Raw genomic sequence first — 12,384 nt, 5'->3', positions numbered from 1 at the left:
TTGGATACATACAAAATACCTAGGAAGTACCCTAACCTAGATCCTCACAAATATGTAGCAATGGTATATAGTAGTCAAAAATAACAAGACTCACCAAACCCTTCTAAATGTATCAGTCATCATAGACGCTGTATTTATGCTAGCTGCAAGTTTCATTATATGCCCTTACACAGAACGCCGCTGATTGCCAGTCCTTTTTTATCACCCGCCACGGCCCAAGTCCATTTAGGGGACAATCTCCTCGCTCTCTTCAAGTACCTCTTCCACAATCTCCTCGATCACCTGCTCCTCTCCGCTCTCCGCTGACTTGGCTTCGGCTTCCACTGGGTGCTTCGGCAATCCTCGCGCAACCCTCTCCTCTTCAATCTCAGCGTCAACCGACGCACGCCATCCAAGCCATTCGTCAAGCAGGCGTCTTCTGGCTTCCACCACCGCCAAGTCAGCAGACGCTCCGCGTTCCGCATCTTCCTGCTCGAAGATCTTGGAGTATTCCCGGAGATTCTTGCGGATTTGCTTCTGCTCGTCCTTGCTAAGTAGAGTCGGCGGCCTGGGACGCCATAACCATTGGCGAAACTTGTCAACAGGTTCTTCCCGTAGTAGCTCGCCCTTAAAATCGTAGAGGTGGTATCCGTTCTCCATCTATCCCTAATTGTTAGCACCAAAATTAACCTCTTAAGAGAATATATCAAACGTACCGTATGTTTCCAAACAGATGCCCAAGTAGCTACAAAGCGCCCTGAGGGGTCCCATTGGATATCAGTGACACCGTAGTGGTCTGCCATATTCATGAGCTGTAGGTTGGCGGTAAGATCTTTATCACTTTCCGGCTTCTCGCCTTCAAAGTCCAAGTCAAAAAATTCAAGGTCTGAACTCTGCTGGTTGGCGACTGTGGCGACAACTACAAAGCGGCCCTTAGGAGACCAATAAATTGCATTGCTATTCTTTTTCTCAAGAGTCCGCAGATGCTTGAAGTTGCCTATAGCCGATCCCTTAGCCTTCTCGGGACAGAAAAATGCCACCGAAGTCTTAGGAGCTACGGCGGTTGGCCCAACCGGCTCCGGCGTCGTGATGATAACAAAGCGGTCTCCCTTGGGCTCCCAGGCGAAGTTAATAACTGTGTCCTTGATTGTGTCGACAACTTCGACTGGCACACCCTTTTCTTTGACACGGAAGATCTCTAGAGTAGTGGCCTGCGACTTCTTGGATTTCGAATGTCGGTCAACCTTCACTGAGAGATAGGTAGCATCCGATTGCCAGTGGAGCTTAGCATCCGTAACGCTGAAAAGATTCAGTGATCGAACGATCTGCTTCGAAGGTACGCTCATCAGTCCGACCTTGGCAGGGTTGCTACCAATCTCCGGCGTCCAGAAGCAAAATAGCTGTTCATACTGCTTCACACCCTCTCTCTGGGGCGTGGCAGGGGCCCATTCAAAATCCATAACACCTTCAATCTTAATCGTCGTCTTGTCCAACAAATTCATGCGAGGCAGCTCGTACACCGAGATCGAGGAGCCTTGGGTCATTCGTGCCACGTATTTGTCGTCGGCGGACCACTTGAAAGCTGGCCAGGGGAATTTAGGTTGTGGCTTTGCCGACGTAGGATCATTGGTGGTAGGTATGTCGAGATTAGCAAAGGAACGAAGGGGTTTAGAAGTTTCAACATCCCAGATGACATAATTCTTGCCGTCCTCATCTAATGATAGTTGGGGATGACCTTCATCGGGTATCGAAATAGGTCTATTCGACCACGTGACAATATATTTCTCGTTTGGAGAGAAATCGAGCATGTTGACGAAGGGATGCGCAAACCGCTTTTGCCGGGACCACGAAGCGCCACCCCACAGTTGTACACCCTGCTGGTGAACAGATACCAAGAACGTTCCCAGGGGCGACCACTGTACGAAGCTCTCCGTCCAGTGCTGCCTGTCGACAACGTTCTCAGGGGGTTCCTTCTCGTTATTCCAGAATATACCGACAACATCACCTCGGTACATAGCAAACTGGTCGCGACCGCGACCGCTCGGGTCGGCTAAGAATGATCGCAAATGCTCCTTCTCGGTGAACTCTTCGATCTTAGGAGGCACGTAATTCTCGTCGACTCGTCCCTCGCGGCCATATCGATCAATGTCAGACATCTTGTTGACCCTCAGTGTGTGCTTTTTGTCGAGGGGGACTTCATCGAGCTGCCTCACGGCGGCGGCGGCTTCGGCGGCAGAAGAATATTCGACAAAGGCAAATCTACAAACATGTCAATACTCGGGCTCTCATCCTCAGCAACAACCCAACGGCTGCTAGTTATCGGTCTATTTCGCGAAGCGTTTTGTAAAGAGTGATGTGAGATAATATAGTTGCGTACCTGAGAGACTTGCCGTCCTCCATCGGCATGTAGACCTGGTCCTCTTTTGTCTTTCCCACCTGGTTCAGCTTCTTCAATAAGAATTTTACCAGCTTAGGCTTCTGCTCTTCGGTGACCTCCGGCAGACCATCGATGACAATGAAGGTGTCATAGCCTTGCTCTAGTTGGACCTCATACTTCTCGCGCAGGTCAGAGATGTCGATCTCATCCTCATCATAATCATCCTCGTCAACGTCTGCATCGCGCAGATGATCAAATGACGGCGCCATATCGGTGTCGTATATTACGTTTTTAAGTCAACGTATGTGTGTATACCTTCGAAGAGGTGTTGGTCGGCCCGTGTGGGGTTGCTGGGTAAGAAAAACTGCCCCGCCTTCAAAGTCAAGAAGATGACGATAGACGGAAAATGCGAAAATTCTGGATCGCAGTAGGATTGAGAGATGGGAAACCTAGGAACTATAGTATTGATCCTTTAACCCCTTAGTAAATATGAAAGGCGGTGTCGTGATCGGATCCGGCGCGGTACTCGAGTATCGGCTTGGGATATTTTATTGGAAGGGAAAAGGGGAAAAATGAATTAGGTATTTTCTTAGGTTTTCGCGGCCAATATTTTTTGCAGGTGATTTTTTGAACGTTCCAAAGGTAAAAAAAAGCCCCAATTGTGTGTGTCCCCACTCTGCCCACCAACTTCTTGTTATCCGCTTATATCTTATCGCTTTATCAACAGGCTATCAACAGGCTGCTATTCAACCCCACCTTTAGCGCGTTGTTAGGTCCTTGAGTTTATGGTTGAATTTATGGTTTCGGCCGTACATTTTCTCCTTTTTCCGACCTGTCCCGCGAAAAAAGTCTAGGTGCAGCCCGCATTTACATCTGAAGCTCTTGCGAGGCCCGCCATAAGGTTATAAACTTACAGACTTACAAGATACAAGATATCTCGAGCTTTGCGGAAAAGCATACCGCAACACAACACAACAATAACTCCTGATAGAATCACTTATAACTATTCTCTCTACAGTGTTGAAGATGGTATGTACTGCTACTGGTATATTTTTGGTCCTTTTCCATCTAACACAACGTCTCTTTCCTAGTCGTCTTTTAGTCCCACCCAAATCTTCGAAGAGGGTACAACTGAGGAGAAAGGAGAGAATGCTCGTCTAGCCGCCTTCGTCGGCGCCATTGCCGTTGGTGACCTGGTAAAGAGTACCCTGGGTCCAAAGGGAATGGACAAGATATTACAATCAGCGTACGTCCGTGTCAAACAGTTATTCCCCTCCTTCAACCTATTTTCCTTGACTAACCTTGCTAAGATCCACGGCCGAAATCATGGTCACCAATGATGGCGCCACGATCCTAAAGTCTATAGCGCTCGACAACGCAGCAGCAAAGGTTCTCGTCAACATATCAAAAGTCCAAGACGACGAAGTCGGTGACGGCACGACCTCGGTAGCCGTGTTGGCTGCCGAGCTTCTGCGTGAGGCTGAGAAGCTTGTCGACAAAAAGATTCACCCCCAGACGATCATCGAAGGCTACCGTATAGCAAGTCAGGCGGCTCTACAGGCATTGGAGGGCTCTGCGGTAGACCACAGCAAGAACCCCGAGGCCTTCAAGAAGGACCTACTCGCTATTGCACGAACAACCCTCAGTTCCAAGGTGCTCGCCCAAGATAGAGATCTCTTCTCCAAGCTAGCCGTTGAAGCGGTGTTGCGGCTTAAGGGTTCTTCAGACCTCAGCCATATCCAGATCATCAAAAAGGCCGGAGGCAAACTAAGCGACTCGTACCTAGACGAAGGGTTCATCCTTGACAAGAAGATCGGTGTAAATCAGCCTAAACGGCTAGAGAATGCGAAGATACTGGTCGCCAATACGTCTATGGACACAGACAAGGTCAAAATATTCGGCGCGCGTATGAAGGTCAGTTCAACCGGCAAGCTAGCCGAGCTTGAGAAGGCAGAAAAGGACAAGATGAAAGCGAAGGTAGATAGGATCAAGGCACACGGTATCAACTGCTTCATCAATAGACAGTTGATCTACAACTGGCCAGAGCAGCTATTTACCGACGCCGGTATTATGTCCATCGAGCACGCTGACTTCGACGGCATCGAACGCTTAGCTCTAGTCACCGGTGGTGAGATCACATCGACATTCGACCATCCGGAGCAGGTGAAGCTAGGCCACTGTGATCTAATCGAGGAGATCATTATCGGAGAAGACACTCTTATAAAATTTTCTGGTGTAGCCGCAGGCCAAGCTTGCACCATCGTCCTTCGGGGTGCTACGGAACAGTTGCTAGATGAGGCAGAGCGCTCACTGCACGATGCTTTGGCCGTCCTCTCTCAAACTGTCAGGGAGCCGAGGACCACGCTGGGCGGTGGATGCGCCGAGATGCTTATGGCTAAGGCAGTGGAAGGCGCCGCAACCCGGGTTGAGGGTAAAAAGCAAATGGCTGTATCTTCGTTCGCCATAGCTTTACGGCAGCTCCCCACGATCCTCGCCGACAACGCAGGACTAGACTCCAGCGATCTTGTCGCAAGATTACGAAAAGCCATATATGACGGTATGTCAACGTATGGCCTAGATCTAACGACGCCCGGCGGTGGAATAGCAGATATGCGAGATCTTGGAGTGATTGAGAGTTACAAGTTGAAGAAAGCAGTTGTATCATCGGCAAGTGAAGCCGCAGAGGTAAGTCAATTTTCAGACGTCGTCGTCTTCAGTATGACCTGAATGCTAATAATATTTCCAGCTACTTCTAAGAGTAGATGATATAATCCGAGCGGCGCCACGGAGGAGAGAAAGGCATTAAATGGATGGCACACGCGTATAAAGATGTAAAAGTATCATAGACTATGCTATAGACTATGCAAATACCCATCGTAATGAGATACAGCATAGTGCTCCAGACCAATGTTTTAATAATTAAAAATCATGACTTCTTTACGTATAGAAGCCACGAAATTCTAGACGTAGATGTTGTAGCTGTAAGTTCCAAGAGACATACCTGTGTTTCGGGTGCGAGTTAGAGTAATTACCGTCCTTAAAGTTCCATGCTAACCAACCTAGAAATTTGTCAAATTCATATAGTTTACTTTAACTTCCTCATTCTTATCGTAGCAATTGTCGTTGACTGTTATTTGGTATGGTATTTCCGCCCGCAAACTAAACTCAACGAATTATCATAATACATAAGGTACCTAACCTACCTAACCTATGTATCAAGTCCGGTAAGTACATAATTGTACTTTACATGTGCGACGTGAATGACGTTGCATAATTTAAGCGAGGGCTGATGGGCCTTACATATGGGTAATACATCAAGACGATTGCTTTTTCCAGTTCTCTTCAAAACCGCACGGTGTAGCATGTAAGCATTCAACAGTAGCTGGACATGAGGTACTGAGTACCTTAGGTACCTAACATACATCCTATGTATTGAAGTGATTATAAGAAACATCTTATAGAATAAGGCCATATACAGTTTCCTTCGTGGTACTATATAAGAAATGCTCATTTAAGCTATGGTCGAAAAGAAACACCATAAAGTTATGAATATTTTTTTAACCTCTTCCACGTAGCCTACATAATACCTATGTACCCTCACGATTTCAGCTATTTTACGCTTAGGCGTTAAAGATATCACATATGAGCTGTCATTTAAGATGGAGTTAGTCATTTCGCACTGTATGTAATAAGTATGTACATATGCAAACTATGGTTGGAGAACAACCCATACCATACGGTGTACATAGACCCCTATACGCCCACGAGAGATCATCATCACTTATACAGTGGTACCGGGAGTGTGGAAGCTGGAACACAGCCTCATACGTACAGTCCCACATATAACCGAATTCCAACCAGGTTCCTTGATGCCTTCTATAGTTGAATGTATCTTTGACCGCCGACTGGGAACAGCTTCGTCTCTTTCTAGCTCCGTTAATGCATATCTACAAGGAAACGAATATGAGACTGGCTATAAAGGAGTTTTAAGAGGGCGCGTTGATATTTGGAGCTATGTTAACAAATAAGCGTCACATTGCCCCCATTGCCTTAATGACTTGTTGATTTACTAATGAGTCAAATCGTACTTAAATCTCGCCCCCTTTTGAGAATTCCCGGCACATTGCCATACTATCCTTGACTGGCTGATCAAATTCACTTCCATATAGTTAAGCTGATTCAATAGTTAAGCGAGAACTGGAACTTATAAATAATGATGAAATGGTAAATATTAACCAGCATTACTATCACGGTCAACAGTCAAACATTTTGATCTTCATGTATATATAGTCTTGCAGCGAGTTGCAAGGCTTTCGATGTTCTAAGTTCCTTAAAACATCATCGTTTTTTTTATTGACTTTTTGGTCTCGTGAAAATTACATATCATGGCTCCGGAAAAATATCCTATAGTTTTTCTTTACTGTCAAGTGTACTAAGAAAATCGGCAATGAAACACCTAACCTCTAAGGCAGCTGTCTTTTGATGCGAATACCAAATAATGTTTCCTTTGCCTAGTAACTTATAAAACCGCGATCGCCAATCCACATCGAGCCAGTATCGAGTTCACTTTTAACGCGCAAAATTCAGTCATTCGAGGTACGACTTTCCAGTTTACTTATATGTACTTTTCTCTTATTTTTAACTGCAAGCCAACTATCGATCAAAACCTTTACAATTTGCTCTTTGTGAGATATTTTTAACCAAGTAAAGACTTTTACCTTAGAGGTTAATATGTTCGCTACCATATTTCGGTAGTTAATAAACAAACTCGTAAAACATGGACTTTCAAGTCGGTGAAGTAAATTTAACTAGGAACTGGACCAGATGTTTCCGTTTTGGCGGTGAATAACGCAAATGTATTCAGGAAACGTGCCGTGTATAAATCTGCCCCCGTTGATCTGCAAAGTAAGCTATGGCCAGTCTTCACTTATCGCTGCTACCCGGGAGCCCCGGTTAAGGGATATAAATGATTACTGCGCCCAAGCACTCAGCCTTCGACTTACGGACATGTATGCCCCTGCTAATAAACTTGTACATTTACAATACATATTGTATACATGTAATCCAAGCGTTTTATCGCATGTTCCCAGTTTCAACCAATCTCGTCTCCAATACTTCAGTCAGTTCTCACAATAAGTATATCGTCATCGAGTTATTTAAACCTTGCACGGAAGAGATGAAATTTGTCGGAGCTGCTACCCGGGAAAGTAGGTTGACTGGATGAGCATCATAGCTTGCTTTTTATTATCATGTACACCATCCTTGACTATTAATATCTCGACTGTAAGCGATAAAATCCGAAGAACTAGGATCAAGCATTTAATGATTAGTACGTAAGTTTTAATCAATGATAGAAATTCCATCCTTTCTACACTGATGTTTTTCTTTGGATAAATCTTTCGCTGTCAGATTTTCTAGGTAAAACCCTCCTCATCAACCTTATATTGTTGACATGTTAATGTAACGTGTAGACGAAACTTTTGAGGCTAAATAACCATCTTCGGGCTCAAAAATAACGCCTTCTCACAGCTCTCCTCAAACCCCCATTGCAGCACGCGATACAATGGCTGGGTCCGAGGTATCTAGTAGCTCTAAGCAGCTCTCACAGATTGAGAAGATAAAACTGCTCAAGATCAGCTATCAACATAGGTCAAGGCTTCTTCATTGCCCAACTACGGGGAAGGACCCCGAGAAAGATGTCTGGACGTCAATAATGGAAGAATTTTCGACCACCGTCCGTGCGGGCGTATTTAACAAGTACCCCCAAGTGAAGAAAGCGATCAATACGATTTGCAAGAATCGACGCAAGCAAACAAAAGGCACTACACCACCGCAGAGACGGCCTCGGATGGTTCACGGTGACATGTGGATCGACAAATGGGTGCGCGTTTGGATATGTCGTGATATAATAACCAGAACCGCTAAGGCTGATCAAGTACTGCTCGAAGGAATGGGGGAGCAGAAGCTTAAGAAGATGTTTCGCGATAGAATAGCCGGTACCGAACTACCCCAAGAAATTGGCGAACTGACTCATTCAGCTCCGATTTGGAAAGGCATTCAGAAGGAGATACGCGATATAGAACGATCTTCGACAGGCCGTCACTTTTCTTTGTATTCTAGCGAAGACGAGTCGGATTTGATAGACGATGACGAGAATGATGCAGTTGTTGGGTTAGAGGCTAAAGAAACATTACTACAGTCGGTTGAGGTGGACGTCCAAGGTGTTGTACCTTCGGCGTCAGAAGGTATGCCATTAACACAACCTAATCAGAGAGTTTCAGGAGGAGTAAGCTCTCCAGATTTTTCTCCAGCTACGCAGGAAAGGCTTAGGGAGCTGGAAAAGGGATTCATCAACATACTTAAAGCGAATAGGACTACGACAGGCGAGAAGATGTCCGTCCTCGGATTAGCTCAGCGAAATTCTAACCAGCAGGGGACGTCTTCACCAGGAGCATGCTCGCGCCTGCAAGAGACTCTTGCTCATAGACCTCCCAAGCTACCATTAAATAGTAAGTAAAGATACATTCAATTGCATATGGAACATCAAATTCTAATAAACCTCAAGATAAGAAAGACGACTATTCAACTACTACTCTTGCTGTCAAGACACCGAGATCCGAGCAAGGACAAAGTAGTAAAGATGATACTTACAATAGTATCAATCCAAGTTCTGCCCCGTCACAACATCTTAAACCTGGTACTTATTCTGCAGGCGAGAGCGTTCTGGTCGGTTGGCACGCTCGTCAAATAGCTCTAATAGGTATGAACGTCACAGCCGAGCAAGATTTCCGACAGACCGTATTTGCAACAATAAGCACTGCTGGCATAATCAACTTCCGACTACGCAGCCAAAATATACAAGGGCGAACAGTGCCATCAACTTTCCGCCTCGGGAAAACTTTTTCCGTCTCTCGTAAAGATATTATATACCACCCTGCGTTTGATGGTATGTCCTACGAAGAAGTACAGCTAGAAGTAGCTCGTCAAAGCCTTCTTAGTGTTGATCAGCGTACCGTCAACCGTCAGGTACCGATGCCAACAACCGAAAGCACCAGTGAAGACAGTAGGAAAGACATCGTAGCTAGCGAGCATGAGGCAAGAGAAGAGAGACCAGAAACATCTACGCATACCCCAACACGAGCAGATGGACGAGGCCTTACACCGCGTAAGACTAATAAAGAGAAATCTTCTGTAAGGCACTCGCAAGAGAATGCAATAGGCTAGTTTGACCAGCTAACACTCAAGTTTAAGGTGCCGACCTCAGAGAAGACCGGCACGCCGAAAGTATTAAGGAAGTTCCTCGTAGATGAGGCCAAGAAGCGGCAGAAGCCTTTAGCACCAGTAAAAATCCCACACACCAGCACACCACCAAGAAAACTTAGTCCCAAATCGAAGAAAACTTCTAGGTGCAACAGGATCACACCATGGAAGTTTTACGGCACGAAGCCCCCCGAGCGTGTTCCTGCCGCAGAAGAACATGGGCCAAACCAGAAGCAGAATCCCGAATATCAGTTACCAATATTCTCTCAGAATTCAACCAGCCTTTCTTGCTACGGCGATGGTGTGGCATCGCGTGACACAATGTCGTCCAAGTATAGCTCTCCGGTAGTTGCTCGTCAACATAGGCACGATAATTCTGACGATGAAAGCTTCCCTGACGTAGAAGAACTGTATAGAAGGAGGAGGCTTGCAAACGAAGCCGAGACCTCCTCCAGCAACGCATCTACTTCTCAAGAGCTCCATATACTCCAGACTCCTGTTCACACTGGTGTCACGCAAGAAGACGATGCTTCGCAGGTATATCTAGACCCTAAAAATTCTGGTCATATTCAAGCGCAAGCAGAGATACATGCATGCCATTCCGAAGATCTTACTGGACCGAAAGAGGTTTCAAATGAAGACACTCAGAGCATACAGGCCCAAGGAGCTACTAATATGCTATCCAGCTCGAAATCAAAGAAGCGATCGAGGCATAGGTCAAAGTCTAAGTCTAGATCTGATAGCTTAGAAGTCGATTTTATTGAGGGTGTGGCTTTGCCAAAACCCCGAGAGGCTACTTCACCTTGCGACACTCGCTCCGCGAAGAGGCAGAAGGGACCAGGGCACGCACCCAAGACGCATAATGTGGCACACCAGAGTACAGCATCCACTCCCCGGGAAAATGCTGCAAATGAGACAGTGCTTGGATCTTCAAATGACGACCCCGTGGGGAAAAGCAATGGCGAGGCAAATCCGCCTCATACACAAGATAATCACCATACCTCGGCTTCTAAGCTACTGAACGAGGATAGTCATACACCGAACCCACGTACACCTTTCTTACCTCCCGTCACACCCCGGGAGGTAAAACGTAGGCACAGGGGAAGAAAGAAGCCCGGCCTGGAAAAGAAAAGGAGAAAGGACAGGTACGGACTGAGACAGCAACCGGATTGTCCTCGGGGAAAGTATATGGGTAATAGACAGGGGCCTCGCGTGCTCGACCATTATAACCAATCCAGACGTGACGTCAAGAGGGCAACAAGAGAGAAGACGACAGATACGGTGGATTTTGGCAAGTTTGACGATGGCAACAAGTTTGATACTCTATGGCGCAAGCTGTCACAAATGGAGGAGATTGTCAAGAAAATAGAGAAAAAGGATTGATTTGCCAGTGGTCTGATTAGTATTAGTTTTAGGAATAATTGGTATGTGGGTGCTCTTGTAAGTTCACACTGGATGAATTATATTAACTAGGTTAAGTAAGTAGGTAAAAACATATGTACATTAGAAGGTAGTTCGCGATCAGGTAGGTACCTAATATATGTACCTAGATATATTCTATACACAATAATTTAGATGAGATACTATGTTTTGAAGTGCTATCATGTTGGCTTATGTTACAAGTGGCTGCGTGAAGATGATGAAAGCATAGAACTTGCATCATTATAGTTTCGATGAGGCCGGGTAGCATGAGACAATACCGAATACGACTGGATTGTTTTACATGTGAGTTGAAAAAAAGAAAAAAAAAAAGAAATAACAACCTCTCTGCCTCGGGAAAAGCTCTATACCTGCATATGGTTTCTTTCACGCTCTTTAATGTTGGGGTATTAACCGAACACAGGCAAGTTACATATGTAGTTTGAATTGTGACGTAACACCGAATTCACTCCCGAATCAACGGCCATCGAAGACGGTAAGTAAGGGTAAATTGTATGATACACACGATTTGAAGGTAATATGACTTACGTATATCTTACTTATAGAAGATTCGATGTTTTCATTTTTTTAATAACTATTCTCTCTTAGGTACTATGTAGAGAGAAACCTACCTACCTAAATGCGGTGCGTTGGTATATGTATTTGGTTCTAACAATGAGAATATGTACAATTTAGAGATTAGCGACAACGGATTGCCGCCGCACGTGGAGAAGCCGATTAGCAAGACTTCTCAAGACTGTGGACAGGGGTACAAGGGATGGGTTAAGGTTGCAAGGATCTGTATTTCTCAACAATTGATCAATTTGGTAGGATAAGATCCTAGGCGATCCCCAACAGAAAAAAAAAAAAAGTGACAAGGTCCCGAGGAAGCGGAGAAATCACTATTTTGGAGTTAGAACCTCTTGTTCTTGATCGGGAATCCACACCCCCTGAATAAACCCTGCATTCCACGATTCGGGATCAAAGGAATATCAAGGGGGACATGTGAAGAGTCAGATGTAAACGTATTATGCAATAATAGAGATAAAGCAGCACTGTTCCTTAAGTTACATACCAAAGTATGTACCTTTTGTAATATAGAAGGCCGTTGAAATACCTTTTAACTTCTCATGCTTCAAATACGTCTATACATTACGCATGGCAACAAGTTTTAATATCTTACCACTACCGCCACCTTTATCTAGATATGAATCGTGTATCTGTGCCCCTTCCATGAGATAAGCGCTGATCGACAAGCGAATCTTGTGGTACTTTATACATACATACATACATAGTCCCGAGAAATAGGAACGGCTATATATCCTCATCATTGAATTGCTCTTATCCGA

At 45.2% G+C, this 12,384-nt stretch overlaps 2 protein-coding genes across 2 annotated transcripts; one reads left to right on the top strand and one right to left on the bottom strand.

Moving 5' to 3' along the window:
* Positions 1-225: 225 nt before the first annotated feature.
* Positions 226-2,625, bottom strand: GL218_06811 (Eukaryotic translation initiation factor 3 subunit B; the record flags this gene model as incomplete). The annotated part of the gene is made up of 3 exons (XM_033583540.1): positions 226-639; positions 696-2,238; positions 2,357-2,625. 3 exons carry the CDS (start codon positions 2,623-2,625, stop codon positions 226-228), a joined length of 2,226 nt encoding a protein of 741 aa, XP_033432916.1.
* A 757-nt stretch (positions 2,626-3,382) lies between these two features.
* Positions 3,383-5,162, top strand: GL218_06810 (putative T-complex protein 1 subunit beta; the record flags this gene model as incomplete). The annotated part of the gene is made up of 4 exons (XM_033583539.1): positions 3,383-3,385; positions 3,448-3,602; positions 3,667-5,041; positions 5,103-5,162. 4 exons carry the CDS (start codon positions 3,383-3,385, stop codon positions 5,160-5,162), a joined length of 1,593 nt encoding a protein of 530 aa, XP_033432917.1.
* Positions 5,163-12,384: the final 7,222 nt, after the last annotated feature.

This window comes from Daldinia childiae (assembly GCF_008694065.1).
Source record: "Daldinia childiae strain JS-1345 chromosome Unknown Scaffold8, whole genome shotgun sequence".
Taxonomy (NCBI): domain Eukaryota; kingdom Fungi; phylum Ascomycota; class Sordariomycetes; order Xylariales; family Hypoxylaceae; genus Daldinia; species Daldinia childiae.
The sequence above is the reverse complement of the archived record's forward strand: the minus strand, read 5'-3'. Positions and strand labels throughout refer to the sequence as shown.